This window comes from Nelumbo lutea, chromosome 1 (genome assembly GCF_056320005.1).
Source record: "Nelumbo lutea isolate HS-2025 chromosome 1, American lotus-T2T, whole genome shotgun sequence".
In the NCBI taxonomy this organism is placed as follows: domain Eukaryota; kingdom Viridiplantae; phylum Streptophyta; class Magnoliopsida; order Proteales; family Nelumbonaceae; genus Nelumbo; species Nelumbo lutea.
This window is the reverse complement of record NC_142684.1, coordinates 38,006,463-38,027,666: the sequence shown is the minus strand read 5'-3', so window position 1 is coordinate 38,027,666 and position 21,204 is coordinate 38,006,463. Positions and strand designations below refer to the sequence as shown.

At 38.0% G+C, this 21,204-nt stretch overlaps 1 protein-coding gene across 18 annotated transcripts in view; it reads right to left on the bottom strand.

Moving 5' to 3' along the window:
- DET1 (light-mediated development protein 1 / deetiolated1 (DET1)) overlaps positions 1-21,204 on the bottom strand; it is a 70,409-nt gene that overhangs the window by 21,209 nt on the left and 27,996 nt on the right. For 14 of the 18 annotated variants that reach the window (XM_088964066.1, XM_088964071.1, XM_088964070.1 and 11 more), the window contains 6 exons: positions 10,739-10,912; positions 7,821-7,889; positions 7,588-7,644; positions 7,364-7,444; positions 7,107-7,271; positions 6,652-6,747 (listed from right to left, as the gene is read on the bottom strand). In XM_088964066.1, coding sequence (XP_088820192.1) covers positions 6,652-6,747; positions 7,107-7,271; positions 7,364-7,444; positions 7,588-7,644; positions 7,821-7,889; positions 10,739-10,912 — 642 coding nt within the window. The remainder of the gene's footprint in view (positions 1-6,651; positions 6,748-7,106; positions 7,272-7,363; positions 7,445-7,587; positions 7,645-7,820; positions 7,890-10,738; positions 10,913-21,204) is intronic. The other 4 variants (XM_088964069.1, XM_088964075.1, XM_088964079.1 and 1 more) reach the window with 1 other exon arrangement.

Below are 21,204 nucleotides of genomic sequence, written 5' to 3'. Positions count from 1 at the left end.
GTCTTTGCTGAAAGGCTGATTCAGTTCGGTGCTCATTGTTTCCAGAGGATTCTTGTGAAGGATTCAGTGCATAGGACGCACTCTGCTGGTTCTGTTCCACAGTTGTTGTGTCATCTTCAGTGTCTTCTTTGGGCGTGAACACCAACTTTGGGAGATATTATTTCTCTCAATTAGGTATAATCACTCCCTTCTCTTTTGGTTCAAATTTGGTTTGGTTTGGTTCAAGTAGGATCCTTGGATTTTATTCTAAAATCAGGGAATACGATTCCCAGATGGAAGGTAGGAAATTTTTGAAATTCGCCCACCCATTCCGCAACAGTTTTGGCATCCATACGATGGATCTTACCATCCCTTTCATTCAAACCCAGTTCGCCCAATGCACATTGCACCTTAACCTTAAATCGACCCTTAAACCACTAGGACATCTTGAGTCTTATGTTAATAAACCAAATAAAATAACTTTATTAAATTTAGTATCTACACCTAATCCAAATAAATAATACATATTTATGTTTAACAAATCCAACTAAAAATTAAAAAGAATAATATTCAAAATTAATATTTTATAAACTAATGAGATAAATAATCTATCAAATCCAAATTAAAATCAAAAGATGATTTTAATCTTAAAAAATTTATACTAGTAAAACATTAAAAATAGAATAATTATTTTAGTACTTAAAATTAATATATATAAATTAATAAATATTTTAATTTACATTGCATTAAATAACAACATATAATCTATTTACAAAAATAAAAAAATGTTACAAAATACTTGAGAATATAATATTAATTAGGATCTATCAAATCTACTAATCAACATTTATATCAAAAAATGGTTTTTTAATTGATAAAAAATATAGAAACAAAATATTAATAATGGAATGATTATTTTAGTAATTAAAAATTACGAATTTGTATATGTTATGTATCTTAGAAATTTTAACAGATTTGATATATTTAAAATTGGCATTATATATTTTTATTAATTATAATTGATATTTTAATTTACACTTGAGAATTTAATACTTGGTTGACTTTTCTGTTAATGTAACAAAGTAAAAATATTAATAAATAGAGAATAATTGAAATAATAATTAAAATATAATATATGCATATGTTAGGTGTCTTGGGCTCTTGATTAATGCATTATCAATAAAATTCTATGATATTTATGCATCCCGATATATTAATGTAACATTTTTTTCATATACACCATTAAAATATACATTTCCTATGTATTTATACATTATTTGTGATTATTCGATTTTAAATTTAGTGGCACTAATGTATTTATTAAATTTATGTGTGTTTTCCTAGCATATCCAAGCCTTCCAATATTTTTCATTCATATCCATGCGCTTCCAAAGCATATCTATATCTATATCCACAAGTTTGTCCAATACAATACCCAACATCGTTGAATCTCAACACTCCCCATCAAGTCACGAGTAAAAGTCACACATTCCCAACTAGTGTAGATCATGTTTAAGCTTCTTTTTTGCAACCCCCTTGGTGAGTACATCAACAAGTTATAAGTCAAATGAAACATATGGCAAGCAAACTTCCTCAAATGTCACCCTTTCTCTTAGGAAATGTTTGTCAACTTCTATATGCTTTGTCCTATCATGCTAAACTAGGTTATGGGCAATGTTAATCGCTTCTTCATTATATAGCATCATAGGTTCCTCAACATTAATTCTAAACTCTCCTAGTAAGGACCAAAACTAGAGAAACTTTGAAACACCATGTGCCATAACTCTATATTTTGCTTCTGCACTTAATGTAGAGTGCAAATTCCTAATGTAAATCTCCTATCATCTAGGCACAATGCCCAATCCGCATCTATGTAAGCTTCCAGCTTCAAGTGTCCATACAAACAATATCCCTCTGCTTAGGTGCCTTTCCAAATAGACAAGTATCCTATCAATGGCTTCCCAATGTTGATCTCATGGGGCATGCATGTATTGGCTCACCACAATAACTAATAACCACATAGGAGATATCTGGTCATGCCATGCACAAGTACAACAATCGGCCCACCAATCTTTGATACCCCCCAACATCCTTGACTAGCTCACCATCTAAACCATTAATTTTGTGATTCTAATCAATAGGTGTATTAAACGATTTAACTCCAAGTTTTCCTACCTCCTATAGTAGGTCCAACACATACTTCCTCTAGGAAATGAAGATCTAGAAGTGTAAAACAGGTTGTGACGGCCCGCAGGATGTGTCGCCCTCCCCTGGGATAATTTGGGGGTTCGGCCCAACACGACCCACGGCCCAAGCCTATGCAGGCCCATGTCCTGACGCGAGCCAAGCCAAAGTTATTTATCTAAAAAAAATTGAAAAAAACTTAAAATTTTAATTTTATATGAATTTTGATGTATACAATTGCTTATATATACAATAATTTAATAAATTAGTATAACAGAATTACAAATAATTGTTTATTTACTGATATATTATATACTATATATTGTTATATAATATATTATATATTAAATTATATATAAATAAAATAAATATATATAAATAATATATATGGGTTGTGTTGAGCCGTAACGGGCCGAGCCACGGGCGGCATAGCCGGCTCGGTCGTGTCAACCTAGCCTGCAGACCTAAAACCCTAGGCCCGACATGGCCCACACGTCGTGTCGGGCCAAGCACGACCCATGGACCGTCGTGTCAGGCCGGTCCAAATTCATGCTAGGCCGCGGGTGGCACAACCCAATTTACACCTCTATGAAGATCCCATGTTTGGACCTTGCCACTTCAATACCTAGAAAATACCTTAGCTCCCCAATGTCCTTAATCTCGAACTCTTTGTGTAAGTTCCACTTTAAGACATCAATCTCACTTAAGTCATTCCCTATGACTACAATGTCATCCACATATACTAGCACTGACACCAAATATCCCCTTCACAAACAAGATATGATCTGACTGGGTTTGAGTGTATCCAAAACCAATAAATGCTCCCCTAAACCAGTCAAACCAAGCTTTGGGTGACTATTCCAAACAATACAAGTATTTCTTTAATTTGCATACCTTTCCTTTACCTACATCAAAATAAAAAAATAGCTAAAAGGCCCATGTACACCTCTTCTACAAAACTCCATTGGAAAACCATTCTTCACATTAAGTTCGAAGAGAGACCAACAAGGATAGTTGCTAGAGACAAGAAAATTCAAATTAAACTCATTTTGGCCACTGGTGCAAATGTCTCCAAGTAGTTTATCCCATAGGTCTAAGTATACCCTTTTGCAACCAACCTTGCCTTATACCTTTCTATGCTTCCATCGGCCTTGTACTTCACAATATAGACCCATCTACAACCAACTGTCTCCTTTATCATCAGGTAGATCCACAACTTCCCATGTTTGATTTTTAACCAAGGCTTCCATTTTCTCTTGCATAATTGCCTTCCACTCATGTTTGGATATAGCCTCACTTCCTGGGTATAGACACAAAATCAACAGAGGAAAGGAAAGCGTAGTAAAAAGGAGATAACCCACTATAGGAAAAATGATGTGAGATACAATGGGTTGTGCACTTTCTCTTCCCCTTCTGGAGTGCAATAGGAAGGTCTAGGACATCTGCAATAATATTAGGTAAAGGTGTAGTATCAAAAAGAACTAAAACATCAATGGAAGAAAAAGGCATACCTGAGTCTATGTCAACCGAACCTAGAATCTCATATGAGTCAATGGCAAGTGGTGTGGGTTCCTTTGCTATGAAACCAACCCCTTTGTGCTGTTATAGGTGTTGACTCGTAAAAATCTGAGAAGTAAGATGTAATAGAGTGGGCAAAGTACAATTGGGTCAAACAATGGAGTAGGTAAAGGAGTTGGAATAAGAAGTGTGGGTTGCTCATTTTCACCCCCAAAACACTCTCCCTAAGGACTACTTAAAAAGAAATGTGTGGACTCAAAGAAAGTGACATCCATAGTGACATACCGATTTCCTGACACGGAATCATAACAATAGCCCTTCTGATTTCCTACATACACAATGAATATATACTTCTTTGCTTCAGGATCTAGTTTTGAGCATTGAAGACTAAGGATATGGACAAAGCATACACACCTAAACACCCTCAAAGAAACATGAAACATCTCCCCCTCAAGAAAAAGAAGGCTAAAAGGAACAATGTATCCAAGAACACGAGAGGTTAAAAGGAACAATTTATCCTAATTAATTGCCAATGAGTTAAGTGACTCTAGGGGAAGAGAGGGCATTCTTGGGGTTGTTTGTAAACTTGATATTGAGAAAGCATATGACTGCATCAACTGGAACTGTTTGGATCGGGTGCTGGAATGCATGAACTTTGGACAAAATTGGAGAAACTGGATCAGTGTTTGTACCAAGACCCCTAAATTTTCAATCCTAATTAATGGGCATTCTACGGGGTTCTTTGGTAGCTCTAGGGGACTGAGGCAGGGTGATCCTCAGTCCCCTTTGTTGTTCATTTGTGTTATGGAAATCCTTACATTTTTTAGTAAGAAGGCTGCAGACTCGGGCTTATGGAATGGATTTTCTATCTCCCCAGGAAAGGAGAAAGTTAACATCCTTCAGTTTGCAAATGACACTCTTTGTTTTGTGGATGCCTCTCTGCATTAGTTGGACACAGTGCTTGGAATTCTAAGCTGGTTTGAAGTGGTGTCGGGCCTCAAAGTCAACCTGAGTTAAAGTAAGATCATCCCAGTGGGCCATGTATCAAATTTGGATGGCTGTGCACAAGTGATGGCTTGTCATATTGAGTTCCTCCCGATAAAGTATTTGGAGCTGCATCTTGGGGCCAAATTTTGTTCCTCCTCAATCTGGTGCCCAATCATTGAGAGAATGGAGAAGAAGCTGGCCTCTTGGAAGGCAAAATATTTATCTTTTGGTGCTAGGGTTATATTGATTAAGAGTACCCTTTCCAACCTCCCAACCTGTTTTTTTTCTCTTTCCAATCCCAAACAAAATAGCATAGAGGTTGGAACAGCTCCAAAGGAACTTCTTATGGAGGGGTTGGGAAGATGAGAAGAAAATTCACATTGTCAATTGGGAGCAAGTCTGCCTTCCTAAGGATGTGGGTGGTTTGGGAATCAAGAAATTGAAAGAATTTAATTCTGCTCTTTGCAGTAGATGGTTATGGAGATTTGCTTCTGAGAGGAATGCATGGTAAAGTCTTATTGCAGCAAAAGTGTGGAGTGGTATGGGGTGATTGGAGAACTCTAGATCCCCTTCCATTTGGGGGTAATTCTCTTTGGGCAGGCATCTCTAAGTACAGCACTCTTTTTATGAATGGGATCAGTTTTAAAGTCGGTAAAGGGGATAGAATCAAGTTTTGGAAGGACCCCTGTTGTGTGGAGAGTCCCTTGGCTGAAGCCTTTCCTCGTCTATTCCAAATTGCAGTGAATCAAGATTCTTCAGTTGCTGATAACATTTGCATCTCTGGGGATTCTATCACTTTGACTCGTCTCTATAGGTGAAACTTGTTGGATTGGGAAGTAGATGAGTATGCTGTTCCGTATGCTGTTCTTTGGTCCATTTAGACTGAAAGAAACAACAGAATCTTCTGTGATCAATCTAAAAATCCAGAAGAGGTAGTGCAGAAAGCGGTGGGTAAGATTTGTTCCTGGGTGTCGGTGAATGAGGATTTTAAAAATCAGAATGTATCTCATTTATTTTGCCCTAAATCATGGATGTACTTGTAACCTGTTTTGTGCCCAGGTAGATCTTGTAGTCTGGGCCTTGTTGTAATCTTCTTTTATTCTGAATAAATTACTTTACCTTTTTCCAAAAAAGAAGGAAAAATGTATCCAAGAACACAAGAGACGAAAGAAAAGACGAGATGGGAGAAGCCAATAACTGATCTGGCTGCCCCACTCAATAGCTTATATACTTGTTAAATAAAAGAGAATACAATGACCAATATGCCCTTAATAGGGAGGATGCTGCTAATAACATAAAAATAAACATAAACTGTTGGGCTTTGGCCCCAATAACACTAAACAAAAAGAAACAAAAAAAAAAAAAAAAAAAATTGTCGAATGACAACATCTCTGATATCATGAAAGTAACCTGTGATAAGCCAGAAATAGCAGCAACAATATAAACAAAGTAAGAGAAAGGATGCAAGAGAAACAAGAGAAGAGAAGAGAAAGAAGAAAGAAACAAATTAGAGAAGAGAAAACGAACCCTCCCCCAATCTGCCAAGTTGATTAAATAGCTTAAGATAAGGAATGGACTAAACTATCCTCCTTTAGTAAAATAAAGAAGACATAAATACCCCTGATACCTATATTATAATAGATATACTAACACTCCTAACAGATTTCAAGGAATGCCTTAGTATGTACTTGCCAACAGAATCCTCCTTGAAAATGATTGATAAAAACACAACCAGAAAAAAATTCAAGACAATGGTCAGATGCATGGGCTGCATGAAAGGGATTTGTATAGCCAATCCCAAATAGTTGGGATTATGGCTGAGTTCAGTTGAGTTATACAATCTTATAGTAGTGCTTAGAAGAAATTGAATATGAAACTCCAGTATAACAAGTAACAAAACTACTGCTTCGCAAAGAATAAAGAATCAATCCCCAATTCACTCTATTAAAACAGTAAAGGAAAACCAAGAATATAACACTGAACCTTTTCATCAAATCTGAAGAGAGATTGATCAAAATAGGGAGACGGACTCTGTGACTGACAACTGAAGGGCAATGAGGTGAGCATCTTCTTCACAAACTGCAACAGACATTGGAAGAGTAATTACAAATATTCCAATACACACACACACACACACACACACACACACACACACACACACACACATATATATATATATATATATATATATATATTATCTTCACGAAAATGTTTTTGTCATAGGTGTTTCTGTATTACAAGCAAAACCTCCATTTGATGTTTGTCATAAATCTTTAACTGGAATATTCAATTAGCAATAACAAAAAACACTTCTTGTAATATTGCCTGCTTGCATTATTGCATCTGGATGAGGAAATAAATGCATATAACTCTATAATGGTTAAAACCACCTTCTTTTAATAAGAGGCCATGAATGCTATTGCTTTCCAATAACTTACCTGTGAAAAGCTACTAGACTTATTCTTGATGCCCCTAAGTTGCTCAAGAGCATGGATGTTATTGGAATGCGATGATATGAAGTTCATGTACAATAAATTTCTTGATGTTGCATGAAAGTGGTCACAAAACTGCTCAAACAAGAAATAAAGCTCATCTGCTGAATTCTGCAGAAAAGATTACATAAATTTGAGAGAGGTTATAAGTCCCATTTGAAAAAAATAAATACCATCAAGATCAGTTGAAGACCAAAAGATACCTGATAAAATGCAATAACCTCAGTTGTCTCCATGTTATATACAGCAAAGAATGCAGGATGGTGATCAGTGTTTCGTGATACCTAATTTTGGCAGTATAAAATTATCATATTGCATTCTACCAATATTTTCTCATAAATGGTACAAAGCCCTTTCCAAATCATAAATTATAAAAATAAAAGAAACTCAAGCAGGAAGAACAAAGACATAAACCAGTAAGCCTTACTCCTCCGTCTACACTACCGAACTTGATTAGCAGGTGATGCCGGTCTAAGAATTGTACCTGTCCAAGTTAGTTGTATAGTCAATTTATGTTGAACATAATCTTTGATGAGGATAAAGAGAATACATATATATGGGCATCATGAAATCTAAAACAAGGTAATCCTGCATGAAAAGAAGAGTTCAATGCAGTGAGCAGAAAAACAATATGTGTGGTAACTCAAATCTGAATCCTACCTTTGACATGCTCAGGTCAACATAATCTTGAAAATGGAAATAGAACTTCTTCTTTAGACATTGAACCCTCTGGTGAAACAAGAATGCAGGGTAGCCATTCAATTTCATGAATCTTGAATCAGAGCATAGAGGTCAAATATATAATTAGAAGATAACAGAATAATAGTTAATAACAAAATATAGAACATGTTATGTCAAATTGATCATATGGTACCCACCTCATATCAAACAAATAATAGAAGCAGTCATCATAGCTCCCCCCCCCCCCAAAAAAAAAAACAGAAAAAAAAGGGAAATACTGAAGATATATATAGAAAATATGAAATTCAGCAACTGGACCATAATACCATATAGAACATCTTAAACACAGCAGTTCATATTAGAAGAAGTTGTATCATTGCATTGAGATGCAAATCAGCTTCTTGTGGTTTGGAGATGGAGAACAAAAAACAGAAAAATCACACACACACATAACAAGTACATAAACTTCTGTTCTTCTCAATAGCTAGTTAGCTACTTTTCTTCTTTTGAAATCAATGTTGGAGAAACACATGATTCCTTCTCTCTTTGTTACTTTCAAGTAGTTCTCTTCTACTAGAAGAAAACCAGCAACTATTCTCTGGATTTCCCCCTAGATCCAGAGCATTCTTTGTTGGATGTTGAAGCAAGACTATACCCATTGACCTCCCATAGACCACCTCTACATTACATTATCTCAAAATCAGCCAAGGGATGCCCAATAAAATATTTTAAATGCCATCTTTACCCACCCTCCATAAGCACCAGCAGACTTCAAATGGAGCTATTCCAAAGAATAATGCTATGTTGCCTGAACCCCCCTAACTGGCCAAGCACCTAACAAGCCAGCCAGATAACCTAAGACAACTCACTCTCTTCCAAATAGCTTGAGAAATTTGTTCCAAACAACGTTTTAAAACGTGGAGGTGTGACGGGAGGCATTCCACTTCCTAGAGGTGTGAGGTGCAGTTCAGAACGTAAGAAGCGTAAGCCTACTTAAGAGGAGGGGGGATGAGGAAGGAGGATCTCATTTTTCTTTATTTTTAATAAAAATCTTTTATATTAAGAAGAATGAAGATGCATATCACTAGGGCACATGAGGCGTACATCTCTAGCACGCCTCGTGAAAAAAGCATATGAGGCGTATGCCTCTTGCACCTGAGGCGTATGCCTCAGCGGTGTCAGCACCTCTGGCATACGCCTCTGGGCATTTTGGGGGCGCCTCGCCTGGAGGCACACCTCCAGGCATACGCCTCCCACGCCTTTTAAAACACTGATTCCAAATCAGCAAGCAATATTTGAGGGGTTTATACCCCCACCAAAGATCTCCCTAGAACTTGACTCTGTTACCACAAGATGCATCAAATGTAATATATTTAAGGAAAACAGGAGGCAAAACCGAAATCCAAAGAGAGACAAGAGTAGATCAACTATCCACCCTAACATCTCAACCCTTACTAAGCCACCTTTCTCCCTTATCCCGCAAACTAAATGTCTAAACCCCAATTGCAAGATGGCTCTTCCTAGCTCCCATAAGAAATTTCTCATCAATTTTTCTAACCTTCTAGAAATCAAGGCAGGAAACTTAAAAATTGACATATATTGCACTGGTTGGCTAAGGTAGAATTAATAAGCATAATTCTCCCACCTATAGAAAGATAACTCCTTTTCCAAGCAACCAATTTCTTAGACAATCTATCATTGAATGCTGAAAGGTACTAGCCCTTAAATTACCACCCAAGGGAAGACCAAGGTATCTAACTCAGCTATGCAACTGTTTCCCAACTTCACTCTTTGATTTGACATCCTTTCAAACCAATGAATTAGTAATTTTAGGTTCCTAACGTCTCTTCTCTTTTCTTTATCATAGTCCACTGTGCATTTTAGTCTTTCCAAATCATTTACCTTCTTTTTGCTCTTTGTACCTACATCTCCACTTTTACTTTTGTAAACTTTTAGGTGAAGTGAAGGACTGCCAACTAGTCCTAAGGTTTTTGCAAATTTAGTTATTGGATCAACCCCTCTCTGCCAAGACAAATCGGCAACCTCTATCTCTCCCTCTCCCTCGCCCTCCCCCCCCCCCCAGCTTCCCCTTCTCTCTCTAAGGAAATTAGTAAAAATACAAACATTCTAGAAAGTGACCTTTTGATTTCCAAGTCGTTCAATCACTGGTAGATACTGGTGAATCTTTAGCCTAATCAGACGCCCCAAATAAGTGCAAGGGAAATTACCTACTTGGTTAGTCTTCCCCTCCCCCTCCCCCTCCCCCTCCCCCTCTCTCTAAGCAAATTAGTAAAAATACAATCATTCTAGAGAGTGAACTTTTGATTTCCAAGTCATTCAATCACCGGTAGATACTGGAAAATTTTTAACCTAAAGTCTTCAAACAAGGTTGCCCCATCAATGTATTCAGAAAATTAATAGTATCATCAGCATATTGGTGATAAGAAATAATAGGACCATAATTCATCAAAAAAGAGAAATAATAGGACCATATTATGCTCCCAATTCATCAGATCAATGTCATAGTTCTTTAATGGTGTTAGCATGTGTGGACTCTCCGATCCCAAGAGACAAGATATACAAATTTATCATAGCAAAATGTATCAAGGGAAGCCAAATCTCCAAAAACAAGGATGACATGAATCTCAAATCAAATTTCATAGCATACCTAATCCAGCATCTGTTATTTACGATCAATAAAGCCCCAGATTATTTGAAGCTGCATAGATGATACTCAACCATGCATGTGAAAGAAAGCAACTCTTTTCTTTAACATGTGCCAGTATATCAAATATAATCAAATGGCATGCTTGAGATCATCTGGGTTGTTATTATTTCATGATATCTATTTAAAGGCTCAGATTCAAATAAACTGGATATAGATATCAATAACTAACCATGGTATGATCCGTTTCTTCATTCCATATTCCACGGAAGATAAATGAGAGTAACCGCTGCTTTATACCACTCAAGAACCGTGTTCCTGGCATATTCTGGTGAGATTGTAGACCATTTTCAACTTGATTTGAAGATAAATCATGCTGTTTACTTTTATCCACAAACACCATGCACTGCAAGATTACAGTTAAAAACTGTCACCAGAGAAGATTAAAGGCTAGTATACCATAAATGCTCTTACCAACCAAACTGAAAATTGGAATAATAAACTCGCACCACGAAGATTATTTATTCGTTTTTTTTTTTTCATTTTAGGCTGAAAATGAGAAAATGAACTGGTGAGAAATAAAACATTGTAACACAAGGAATAATGATAAATGTATGCCTTGTCCAATATGATGCTGTTCCGATCATCCACCTAATTACTATCAATATATCTTCTTCAACCTTTGTTCTCATAGTCCAAGCATGTATGGCATTACCATGTCTACAACCAGTCGTTGCAATTATAAATAAAGAGAAAATGTGAGCATGGCCCCAACTATCTCACCAGTCACCCCACTATGAAATTTTACATTTTACATTTCAGCCCAAAATAATTGCTGTCTATTATTAGCCCCTTGTTTAGACAAACTATTAGCCCAAATTATTACGCATCAGATTCCAAGCTGCATGTCCCTTGAGAGCCATTTGAACCATCTAAGAGTCCATTTGGTTCGCAGACAGGACTAGAATCAGAATTATAACCAGAATCCCCAAGAATTGAAATCGGAATCACCTAATCCTGACGCCTATTTGGTTCAGTCGGGAATTGGAATCGAATCCAAGTGTTGTTGTTCGGTTCATTTGAAGTTGGAATTGGATCAACTGAAAATTATTAATTTTGTATTAGTCTATTTATTATTTTATTATTACTTTATTAATACTTTATGAATATATGGTTGTTATTTTATTAGTACTTAATAATTAATATCTTAGTATTAATCATTAATTTATGAATACTTTATTAATATATTATTATTTTATCATATTTTGTTATTATTATTTTAGAATTAGTGTATTATTATTTCATAGTTAATATGTTAGTATTTTATTATTACTTCAATTATATGATATTAATATTTTATTTGTATTTAATTATTATGTAATAAATAATATATTTGCTTCTTATTAAATAATATACAGTGATTCAAAAGGCATGCCTAGGCGCACAGGTGAGGCACATTTTAGGGTATGCACCTCACCTAGGTCATAGGCGCAACACTTTCAAAAGGCGCACACCTGATGCACCTAGTGAAACCCAGGCGTGCTCCTTTTTAAATGTCTACGCTTTTCTGTTTTTTTTTTTTTGAACCTAGCTGCTAGGCCAATTGCTCCGCCCCTAGACCCCCAACCAAGCCCTCAAGGCATGCCCAAACAAGTCCATGTTAGGGTCTTACATTCTTAATTATCACACAAAAATAAGGATTTTATAATTTTAATTGCCTTTTAAGAAGACATTTTATTAGGATGAATGAATGAACAACATTAGCAAATAGTCGCTTGCTCACTGAAGCTCCGAGAACCCCCCCTATTTGCTAATGTTGTTCATCCATTCATCCTAATAAAATATCTTCTTAAAAGGTAATTAAAATTATAAAATCCTTATTTTTATGTGAGAATTAAGAATTTAAGATCCTAGCATGGACTTGTTTGGGCTTGCCTCAAGAGGCTTGGTACAAAGGCTGCTCATAGAATCAGGAATGCAATATGTTTTACATCACATTAGCTACTTGAAGTAACGCAATTCAGAAAAAAAAAAAAAAAAGACATTGTGGGCTTTACATGATTGAAAATGTTTTATATGTTTGATTTTTTATTTTTAAAATTTCATTTGAATATGCTTTACATGTTATGTTTATGTATTTTAGTTTTAGATTATGCAATTTTCAGAACATTTATTTTAAAACTTATGTTTATATTTTTTATTAATATTATGTTTAATATTTTTTTATTTTTTTGGCATTTTTTGAATTTTTGCGACTTGCTTCAAAAAGGTGTCACCTCGCCTTGCGCCTCGAGTGTAAATTGCCCCTTGCATTTTTTTTTGTTTTTGTGCGCCTTGCGCTTTTAAAAGCACTAATAATATATAAAAATATGTTTAAAACTGAATTTTGAAAAAAAAAAACTAAAATAGTAAAAGGAGTATTGTTTAAAGTACCGATACAAAAAGGTGTATCGATACTTTGAACCATCCTTAAGGCATCTTGTAGTGTTCCTCCAACTCTTGAAACAACTTTCTCATAAAGGAGTCACCTCCCAACACAAACAAATCCAAGGCTTTACCTACATCTGCTGCTGTATCAACCACTTTGTTCAAGTCAATGGTCCTATCAATTCAATGGGTTTCATCAACTTAAGCTTCCTCCCAGTTGACTCACTTAAACTCTTAGCTTCATCAGAACATCCATCATCATCCTGGATTTTTCCTTCTATTAAATGTCTTGTTCGATAAGCTTTCCTCCTTATATAAACCTTGGAACAGCTGTCAGCCGGCACTTTCCCTTTATTTCCTCTCCTTAATTTATCTCCACCTTCTACAGATTCAGGAACAATCGTAATAAGGTGGAGATCTCTTCTGACCTTTCCTTTGTCCTTTACAAGCTTGAAAAGTTTTCCAGGATTGTCCTAGAAATCTGAGAATTGTTCGGCTGCTCTTCAATTTCTAGGTTACTACTTTATCCAACTACAAATCTTTTTCTCCCCCTTTTTCTACATTCACTACTCTAGGTTCACTACTTTATCTAGCCATTGTGAGAAGCAATTCAAGGCACCAAGGGGAGGCTAGGCGACAAGGGGGGCCTTGCCACCTAGTCCTAGGTGATGAATTTTTAAGCAAAAAATACATATCCTAGGGTAGTTACCTAGGTTCCATAACCATCTTTCCTTAATAATTATCCATAATTTTCATAAGAAAATTATAAACTTCATATTTAAGTCTAGAAAATCAACATAGCTATGAGAAGAAAAAGAAGAAAAGAAAATTAAAAAAAATATGGGGACTGAACCTCTATTTCTGTTATAGGAAAAGAAGAAGAAGATGAGGATGATGAGGATGACGATGTTGAGGAATTGGACATCAAGAAACTTATAATTGAAGAGGATTCAGAGGTGGTGATAGGGTGGCTGACCAAAGAACAAAATGATCTTTGGAAGTATAACAATGAGAAGAGGAAATTCAAATGGTTGGTGCGGGAGATGGAAGTTAAGACATGTTGGATTAAGAGATCAGCTAATTCCCTAGCTGATGGTTTAGCAAAACAAGGGGCAGAAAGGGATTCCTTGTTTTGGGCTAAGTTGTAATGTTAGTGTCCTTGTATCTTTGTATTTTCTTCTTTCCTTTCTTGAAGTTCTTTGTGACTCTTGGAAGATAAGTGTGTTTGTCTTCCACTTGTAAATTTTCTACTAATGAATTAATGAAAGTGTTATTGATCAAAAAAAAATGATGAGGATGACGATGTTGAGGAAGAAATGTGTTGATTAGACAAAATTTTACATTTTTCCCTTACTTACTGGTTTAGATTCTGGAGTCTTTGAGGGTTCAATACAGTAGTTAGCAACGTTTGTGTTGATTAAACCCTGACAAATAAGAAAATAATAAAAATAAATTAGTTTATAAACACAAAAAAAGAATATTTTGTTTAATAATGTCTATTTTATAATTATAATCTCAAAAAAGTAACAATATAAAAGTATTTTATAAGGCAGTATACAAAATTGCTTGGCGATTGGGCGAGGCGAACCTCCAAGGGCGTCTTGTCGCCTAGGCACCTGCCTAGGCGTCGCCTTGACAACTATGCATCTTAGTAGATGGGAAAAATTAGACAAGGCAAGGAATATCTGTATCCCAGAAGAGCCAACCACCAGGGGTTGGAAATCTTTCATCCAGTTATTGGACTGCTTTTGTCCATCCAAAGCGAACCCCCATCCTGAAAATCTCTTACCGAACCTCTTCCCCTCGCTCAAAGCCAAAAGTAGGATAATCAAGACAGGGGGTTCTGCGTTCTGTGTATTGTCCATCAAGACAAACTTTCCAAAAACTGGAAACTGGCTTTTGTGTGTTCAAAGCCTCCCCATCCTGAAAATCTTTCATCCAGTTATTGGACTGCTTTTGTCCATCCAAAGCGAACCCCCATCCTGAAAATCTCTTGCCGAACCTCTTCCCCTCGCTCGAAGCCAAAAGCAGGATAATCAAGACAAGGGGTTCTAAATTTCTATCTATTGTCCATCAAGACAAACCTTCCAGAAACTGGAAACTGGCTTTTGTGTGTTCAAAGCCTCCCTCGTTGAACTAGGAAGAAGTCGAGTTAGGGTTGTCTACAAACCTACACTCAAAAACCTGCTGAAACTGCTCCCCTTTGAAAGAAACAGAGCAATGGGTTTTGTCCCCACAGAAGACTTGGTGTTAACCCAGACCAAGCTAAAATCAATCTTTGTCTTTGGTAAATGGGTTCGAATAGAAGGCTGGAAGCCAAAGATAAACACAGTCCCAAAACAATTGAGTTTTAAAGGCTAGTTAAAGCTACAAGACTTACCCTTCCACCTCTGGACAAAGGAAACCTTTTCCCTAATCGGAGATCTTTGCGGAGGTCAAAAAACCATGGCATTCATGCTATCCCTCAATTGATTCCCATTCTTGAAAGAGAGATTTGGTTCTACCTCTCAGTGGAGGTGGAGAAGACGAACGAGTCACATCCCTCTCCCACCGAGCTGACTTGCTCTAACGGCACATATCCACCTGGCAAATCTCCCTTACCAGCTCTGAAATCTGATCGAACAAGAGGTTTGTGTAGTGTTGAAGAAAAGCCTATGGCAGGATTCTGAGCAGCAGCGCAGAAGCTTTATTTCTCCATTAAGACTAAAGCACTCAAAGAGTCTAAAGAAGGAAGCTAGACAGTCTCGATCCCCCTTTAAAGAAACTTTTCAAAATTCAAAATACCCCCCCCCCAACCCAGTTTTCTAAATCTGAACCAGAACCAAACCAGTTTGAAATTTTGAGTCGCTCTTTTGAAGCCAAGGCCCACAAAGGGAACTCGACCCAAACTCCTTAAGCCCACTAGAAACCCCCTCCTTTTCTGGCCAGTCTATTCCCAAAACACCCACTAGCTTGGACCGACACAAGGGAAACGCATTCAGGGCTCCAGCTCCTTCAGTGAGCTCCGGTTTCTCTTCCGCCAGTGAAGATAATACAGAAGAAGACCTTAGCTCATATGCAACAGAAGCAGAACTAGATCCTCGAGAGACATCTTTTGAAAGGGTAAAGAACTTGTTTTCAGGGAAAGATTTTTGGGGAAGTGTAGAGATACTCAAGCAGACACAAGTAATCAATCCAGACTACAGATCAACTTTAGACACAAACACCCTTAGTCGTAGGCAAGGAAGAATTTCACCAACCCCCTATCCTAGTTCGGGCCAAAATTCTCAGCAGCCCTCAGGGAGATCATCCGTTCCTCTTTTTTCTGATTTTCCTAATCTTCAAACTCCTTTTCTCCCTACTGTCTCTCATCGTCTTTCATCTCCATTTCGTTTTTCAGGTTCAAATGGACTGTCATCCCACCCAAAACAGAATGATCCACTTCAGACAGTTGTGCCATCAAGCATTGGTAGGAAGGTGGCGGTGAACACAGGAGATATTAGCATTGCTAAAGCATTGGGAATTGAAAGAAAAGAGGAAGGAAATGAGAAACAGAGAACAACTGAGAAAGAATAGATCAAAACTGGAAAGCATCAAGAGAAAAGTAAAAAAGGGCCCCAAAAGAGAATAAAAAAAAAAGGCTTTAGTAGGTTTAATGGATCGCACCTCAGACGGAAGTAGGAAAAATAAGGGGATTTATGTAAGAGTGACTCAATGAAGGTCTTAAGCTGGAATGTCAGAGGTCTGGGAGGTCAGCTTAAAAGAAGTCTAGTGAAAGAAACTCTGAAAAGAGAAAACCCAGACATAATTATACTTCAGGAATCAAAAAAGGAAATAATCGACAGAAAACTTGTGAAAACCATTTGGGGAATAAGGGGAAGAAAATGGATTGTTGTTCCAGCGGTACAGTCTGCAGATGGAACCATCCTAGCTTGGAAGGAAGATGAAATATCAGGTTTGGAGATCGATAAAGGAGAATTCTCAATCTCAGTCTTGTTCACTAACATCAAAGATGGTTTCAATTGAATTCTAATTGGAGTGTATGGCCCCAACTCTCCATCTGATAGGGAAAGATTTTGGGACGAACTAGACTCTCTACATAAAGAGGAAGATATCCCATGGTGTTTAGCAAGAGACTTCAACGTCACCAGATTTAGTCAAGAACACACAACCTGTGTGATTTCCCCCTCAATGATGGACTCTTCACTTCGTCAAATATGCAAAAAAATGTCATAAGCTGCAAACTTGACATTGTTAGGTTGAAGGTTTTCATGTATTGATGGTTCAGCTGATAAGAGTTCTTATTAGCCTGTATTTGAGTTTAAGTTGTTATGTACTGGGCCTGTGTTAATGGGCCTAAGTTTGTTTAGTGTTTTAAATTGTCTGGGTGTCCCATGACTAAACAGGGGCATTCCAGTCATTTCTTGTAACATTGTACTGTACTCTAATATAAATAATAGTACTGTCGACTTGGTCATTCAGTTCAACATTCTCAGCATCTCTTGGTCTTCTCTCTTCTACTGCTTCGGCTACAGCATTTCAGCTTTCATGGTATCAGAGCATTAAGCACCTTCCTGGTTACAACAGACGCCATCTCCTCTCTCTTGCTGTCTTTCTTTTCTTTTTTTTATCTGGGCTGCTGCCGTGAAACCCTAGGGTTGTAGGAGAACAACACAAGGTTCGAACCTAGGGTTTGTTTCCCTTGGTTGTAGGGCACAAGGGAAGTAAGACTCAGAAGCTGATGTCCTACTAGACTGTTCCGAGTAGTTAGTAGCTATTCGGCTACTAAGAGAGGTCTGTATAGGACAGACCTAGTTGAAGACTGATTCCAGCAGTCCTAGTATTGAGCCGTAAGGGGGAGAACTCTCTTTACAGTTGCAGTACTCGAAGCTCAAGTGAAGTCTGCATAGCACAATGGTGGAGAGCCCTCAGTTTCAGGTCGGTTACCAGCCCAGAACACCTCATTTGCTGCTGTAACTGAACTGCTTCAGAACTGTGACAGTCTCGGCAAGTCTGAAACAGTGTTGCGAGATGTCAGAACCTTCTTCAATTCTGCAACTAGTCTCTTTTTTAGTACTGTGATCTCTTCAGCTAGTCTTAAACAGTGTCATCTACACTGAGGCTGCAGTCAAGATGTCTTCAATATCCGGAGAGGTTTCTTCTAGAGATAACAGACCTGCTGCAAGATCTTCAAATCTGGAAAACCATAATCTGCACAGCTTGCAGATTACAAGTGTGTTGCTGGATGAATACAACTTCAGGGAGTGGTCCGTTTCTGCAATTTTTTTTATTATTTCCCGTGATCTCACACGCTACTTAGATGGGAACAAGAAGGACCTGAGGTTGGAAGTGCAGAGTATGCTGTGTGGCACAAGGAGAATGCCACAGTTATGTCCTGGTTGCTTGCCTCTATGACTCCTCGGGTTGCCAGGACTGTTCATCACTTTCCTACAGCAACCAATATTTGGGAAAAGGTGTCTAAGACCTATGGACAGAAGAAAAACAATGCTAGAATCTACAGATTGAATCAAGACATTGCAGCCTTAAGGCAAGGGGATATGACAGTTGCAACATACTTTGCAACTCTGGAAGGTCTTTGGGAAGAACATGACCATCACTTGATATTGGATGGGGAAAATGCCAGGGACAAGGAGAGACATGATAAGCAGATTGAAGAGAGCAGAGCCTTTAAGTTCTTGGCTGGCCTGGACCCAGTGTATGAGGGTATAAGGTCGCAAAATCTAGGGAGAGATGAATTGCCCGAGTTACACCATGTTTATTATCTAGTGAGGAATGAAGAAGTCAGGAGAAAGGAGATGCAAATTGACCCTCAGACTCAACCAACTGAACAATTTGGAGAGCATTCAGCCCTGGTCTCTACTAAGGGAAACAGACATCCAGACAAGAAGCACCTTAAGTGCACTCGTTGTGGTGGTGAGAGACATGTAAACGAAAAGTGTTGGATCTTGTATCCTCACCTGAAGCCGACTGCATTGAGAAAGGACAAGAAGCAACAGAAGTGTCATGCGGCAAGTGGGAATCTTGTCACCAGCAACAATGGTGACAACTCACAAAATATACCAACAGTGTCTTCTTCTCCTATGGGGCAGGTTGTTGATTCCTCTGGAGCTAGTGCTTTGGGCTTCACTGCTAGTGAGGTAGAGGTCCTTAGCCAGGCATTAGCCCGTCTAAGGAATAATTCTTTTGCTTCCACCTCTCTTGCCAGATCATGTACAGTCTCTGCCTTTAATGCAACTAGCTCTATTGACTCTACTTCTTGGGTTATTGATTTCGGTCAACTGACCACATGACACATATGACCTCCTTATTCTCTTCCTATCATTTGTTGTCTAGTCAGGATAAGATGAGAGTTGCTGACGGGTCTTTCTCCACCATCTCTGGAAAGGGGGGCGGTTGACCTAAGCAAGGACCTCTCTCTTAAATCAGTTCTACATGTTCCCAGTCTTACCTCAAATCTTTTGTCTGTTTCAAAACTTACCAAAAATTTGAACTGTAGTATAACCTTTTTTCCTACTCATTGTGTCTTCCAGGACAGATTGACGAGGAAAATGATGGGGAGCGGTCATGAGTATGGAGGCCTCTACTATTTTGATGCATACATCGGTTTAGCCTTACAAGCATCTGTTGCTAGTAGTCCGGAGAGTGTGGAGTCAATAGCTAGGTTGCATCTGTGGCATGCTAGGCTAGGTCATTTGTCTTTCTCTTCATTAGAAGTGTTGTTTCATGAATTGTTTAAGGGCATTTCAAATCAGAGTTTAATCTGTGAAGTATGTCAAATGTCAAAACAATGTAGAACTATTTATCCAATTTCCAGTAATGAAATTCGAGCTCCTTTTGATTTGGTTCATTCTGATGTTTGGGGCCCTTCACCCATTGTTTCCATTGATGGCTTCCGTTACTTTATCAGTTTTATTGACCACTATTCTCGATGCACATGGATCTACCTGTTAAAAGGATGGGATGAAGTACCACGGATAACTATGGCATTTTGCAAGATGATTGAAACACAGTTTGATAAGAAGATTAAGCAATTCTGATCAGATAATGCTGCTGAATATTTTGAAAAATCCTTGAACTTATTCATGGAAGATGCTGGCCTGTTACATCAATCATCCTGTGCTATTATCCCTCAACAAAATGGGGTTGTTGAGCGCAAGTATAGACATCTATTGGAGACAGCTCGAGCCTTACTATTCCAGCACAAAGTTCCCAAGCAATATTGGTCTCAAGCTGTACTTACTGCATCATATCTGATAAATCGGATGCCATCTAAGGTGTTGGGTATGAAAACCCCTTTCTCTGTTTTGTGTCCCACTCTTCCAGACTTTCCTCTTCCTCCACGGGTCTTTGGCTGTATATGTTTCATACATGTGAAGGATCCAAAGAAGACCAAGCTGGATCCTAAGGCTACGAAAGGAATATTTTTGGGGTACTCTCCTACACAAAAGGGGTACAAGTGTTATGATCCTGTCTCCAAGAGAAAGTATGTCACTAGAGATGTGGTCTTTTTTGAGTCTCAACCCTATTTTCAGTCTTCTCAGAATCCTCTTCAGGGGGAGACTAGTGGGATGGAAGAGGATTCTCATTCTCCCTCCATTTTTGTTCCCCTATCTACCTAGAGCCTTCCATCCTCTTCTTCTACTCCTAGTTGTGGCATCCCGGGTCAACCTAGTGAGGCTCTCACTGTGCCGGTTACCTCTCCCGATGCCGTAGATGTCCCTGAAGGCTCTAGTAGGCAACAGAAAGAAATACTCACATACAACGGAAGGAAAAAGGTCCCTCAACCTCATGACAGCAACCAGTTGGATTTGGATCAATCTGTCTCTGCAATCCAAGGTAATTCCAACTCACATACTTCTGATTTGGATCTTCCTATTGCTCTCCGTAAGCCTATCCGTTCTTGTACCACCCTGCACCCCATTGCTAATTTTGTTTCTTACTCACATTTATCTCCTGCCTATCACTCCTTTGTGTCTACTCTTTCCTCTGTACGTGTTCCTTCTAGGTACTCAGAGGCCGTGTATGATCCAAGGTGGAAAGAAGCTATGAATGAAGAGATGAAAGCCCTAATGAAAGCAAAAACTTGGGAATTAGTGGATCTGCCAGAGGGGAAGAGCACTGTTGGGTGCAAGTGGGTGTTTACTGTAAAGCACAGGGAGGACTGGTCCATTGAAAGGTACAAAGCCAAACTTGTGGCAAAGGGGTTTACTCAAAAAGAAGGAATTGACTATAAAGAAACCTTTGCCCCAGTAGCAAAGCTCAACACAATTC